Below are 3,077 nucleotides of genomic sequence, written 5' to 3'. Positions count from 1 at the left end.
TGCTTGGGTATGTCTTCTCGTGCCGATTTAACATGTATATGTGAGGTCATCCGTCTTCAGTATTTCAAACTGTCGAATTATAAGCTCACTCAACGCCATCTTGTCCTGTCGGAACTCCAGCGTTGCGCGTGCTCCTATTTTGTACAAGTACTTATTATCTATGGCAATTGGTTCTGATAAATTCAGGTATATATATTTTATCATAAATTGTAGCTTTACTTTCACATTCATAACACAAAAACAATGAATATCTTTTGATGAAATATTTGTAACCTATATTAATGGTCACTGCTACAACTAATAGGAATGAAATTCAAATCAGCAAGGTCTAATGGTGCCACATCAAATCACAGACAGATGTAGCCATTAAAACTCAAGCTCCAAACGAAGTATATGCATATACGAGATACCTCCGGGGAAGAGGACCAAAGCGAGATCAGATCCTTGAACTACCCACTTTCCATGCCCGTTGCAAGATCCTCTACGACCATCTTCTCGACCAGCTCCTCTGCTCTTCCCTGCAAACCAATCTTGCACAACCAACACATGATTTTATCTAAACCCTTTGAATCATAAACATGGCTTTCCTCCAACAATTCATCTATCAAACCGCAAGCCCCTTCCACGTCACCATCAACAGCAAAGCTATCAATCAGAATCTCATACATATGCTGATCTAAACACGTGCATTTCAGCCGCATTTCTTGCAACATATCTCGCACCCGGCTTAGCTCCCCTGCTCTATAGAGTGCGCTTGAGATAGCCCTATACGTGTTCAAGTCGGGCGCACACCCTAACTCCTCCATTGAATGAAACATCGATATCCCTTCCTCTACCTTTCCTTGCAAGCATAGACCATTTATATGCACATTGTACGTGTGTATATTTGGGACTAACCCCAGCACAAGCAATTCATCAAACACCTTATCTGCAACTGGAAACTCCTTGTTGCAGATCAACCAATCAAGCACTAGATGATAGCACATAACATTAGCCTCAATTTTATTCGTCTTCATCTGCTTTAATAAACCCAATGCATCCATGCCTTTCCCCCTTTTCACCAAAACCCTAATTACATTCAAGAAATCATCGCTCTTGGGTTTAAACCCTAAACATTTGAGCTCATCAAAAAACCCCCAAATTTCACCATCATCGCCGCCGACGCCGTAATTCAGCCGCCGGCACATCGTCGCGAGCATCAAAGAGCAAACCTTTTGATCCAAATCGAAACCTTCCTCCACCAATTGATTCAGTATCCCCAAAGCATCACTCGCCCTCCCAATTCTGCAAAGAGCCCTAATTAAGATTTCGAAAGTGGATTCTTCAATCCGAATATTCATCGATTGGCTCTTGACTAATATTGTAGGCACAATCTTCATTCCCTTTTCAACCTTACAAAGAACTGAAAGCAAAGCGTTCAACGTTTCTACCGATGGCTCACACCTAAACCTTGGAGTCGCCAAGAAAAGCTCAACAGCATCATCGAACATGTCGTTTTCACCGTAAAACTTGATTAGATCGATGAAGACGCACGCGGGTGTCTCGAAGTTTTCGAATTTTTCAATGTGGTTCAAAATTTGCTGGATTTGGTGTTGGCAATTTGAAGTGCGGCTTTGAATCAAAATTTTGAAAAGGAAATGGAACGACTGCGGAGTGGGTTCGACTTCGTAAGCAGCACAAGCGTCGATTAGGTCACGAAGAAGATGAGATTTGGAGTTTTTGATCGATTGTTTGAAGGATTTCTTAGCTAATTGAAAAGCGAAAAAATCAGGCAATTGTCTGTTGTGCGGTTGAATTGGCCACTTTCTTGTTTTTCTTAGGTAGTAATTGCACAAAGAGGAAGATTTTGAAGAACATGATGAGAATGAATTTGTTGTGGATTGATTTGCAGAGATCTTGTGCCGCCATGGGTGAATTTCTTCAGCTGCTATGAATCGCTTTACTCTCTTTAACATTTTTACCCAACTGTTGTTAGAAACATCAGTTTGTAATCTTTTGAACTCATTTCCTTAAATAAGAGAAATTTCGCAATATAAGTCTCAATATCACTGACTAAGGTGCTTAACCGGTTCTCGGTTAATCGAAATCAAAACCGAAATCGACCGGTTAATTGAGAAAGCAAAATTGAAATATTCGGTTCCAGTTTTGGTACCGGTTCCAATTTTTTTGATAAATCCGGCTCCGGTTCTAACGGTACCGACCGAATCCTAACCGTGAATGAGATTAAATTTTAATTTAATTTTTAATTTATAGTTTATAATTTCATATTAATATAACTTAATACTCCGTATAATATTAATATTATTCAAGTTTCATAATCCTATTTTATAATTTAGGTATTGACTTATCGAATATTTTAAGTGTTGGACTTTTTTAGGTATTTAATTATTTAAAATTTTTAGTTATTGGAAGATGAATATTGTTGCTTTGTTAGTGTTTTATTATTTGACTCGTGCTTATTCGTACTTTTAGGATTAAGTTCATGAATTTTATATTTTTAGACGTTGGATTATTATTATTTTTAGGTATAGAATTATTTAAATTTTTATTCGAGTAAAAATTTGAATTAAAATTAGATGACAAACTAGTTCTTCGGTTCCAAGCAGGAACCGGCCAGTTCTTAACCAATCGGTTCCAAACTGGAACCGGTCGGTTCCGATTCCGATTCCGGTCTTGAATTTAGAAAATTTTGTAACCGGACAACTGATCCGGTTATAATCGGAACCGGCCGAATAAGCACCCCTATCGCTGACCTTTTGAATGCAGATTTTTTGGAATAAGAATTTTTAAAAATTTTCTGTTTTTTCTTATTGTTTTGCTTACCAAAATAGTACTACTACTATAAAATAGACTAAATTTTTCCACGCCAAATTCCCCACTATCAATATACTCGAGACTTAAGAGAACACTGATTTGCACATGGCCACTCCCAAAGGAAGAGCTCAAGTAATGCATCTATGCCTCTCATTTCATTTAAATTTCAAAAGAACACAATGAATTCTAAGCAATCTCTGCAAATTGTGAAGATGCTGCTAGACCGGAAGAAACAGACACGAAGCTAGTCAACAAGCCATGGG

At 38.0% G+C, this 3,077-nt stretch overlaps 1 protein-coding gene across 1 annotated transcript; it reads right to left on the bottom strand.

Moving 5' to 3' along the window:
- Nucleotides 1–230: 230 nt before the first annotated feature.
- LOC125192900 (pentatricopeptide repeat-containing protein At2g38420, mitochondrial) lies at nt 231–1,997 on the bottom strand. Its single transcript, XM_048090578.1, has one exon. The coding sequence runs from the start codon at nt 1,953–1,955 to the stop codon at nt 450–452; it is 1,506 nt and encodes a 501-aa protein (XP_047946535.1). The 5' UTR covers nt 1,956–1,997; the 3' UTR covers nt 231–449.
- Nucleotides 1,998–3,077: the final 1,080 nt, after the last annotated feature.

This window comes from Salvia hispanica, chromosome 6 (genome assembly GCF_023119035.1).
Source record: "Salvia hispanica cultivar TCC Black 2014 chromosome 6, UniMelb_Shisp_WGS_1.0, whole genome shotgun sequence".
NCBI classification, from domain to species: Eukaryota; Viridiplantae; Streptophyta; class Magnoliopsida; order Lamiales; family Lamiaceae; genus Salvia; species Salvia hispanica.
The sequence above is the reverse complement of the archived record's forward strand: the minus strand, read 5'-3'. Positions and strand labels throughout refer to the sequence as shown.

What these genes read in the sequence shown, in the direction of transcription:
- LOC125192900 (XM_048090578.1), bottom strand. Translation starts at nt 1,955, where the DNA reads ATGTTAAAGAGAGTAAAGCGATTCATAGCAGCTGAAGAAATTCACCCA.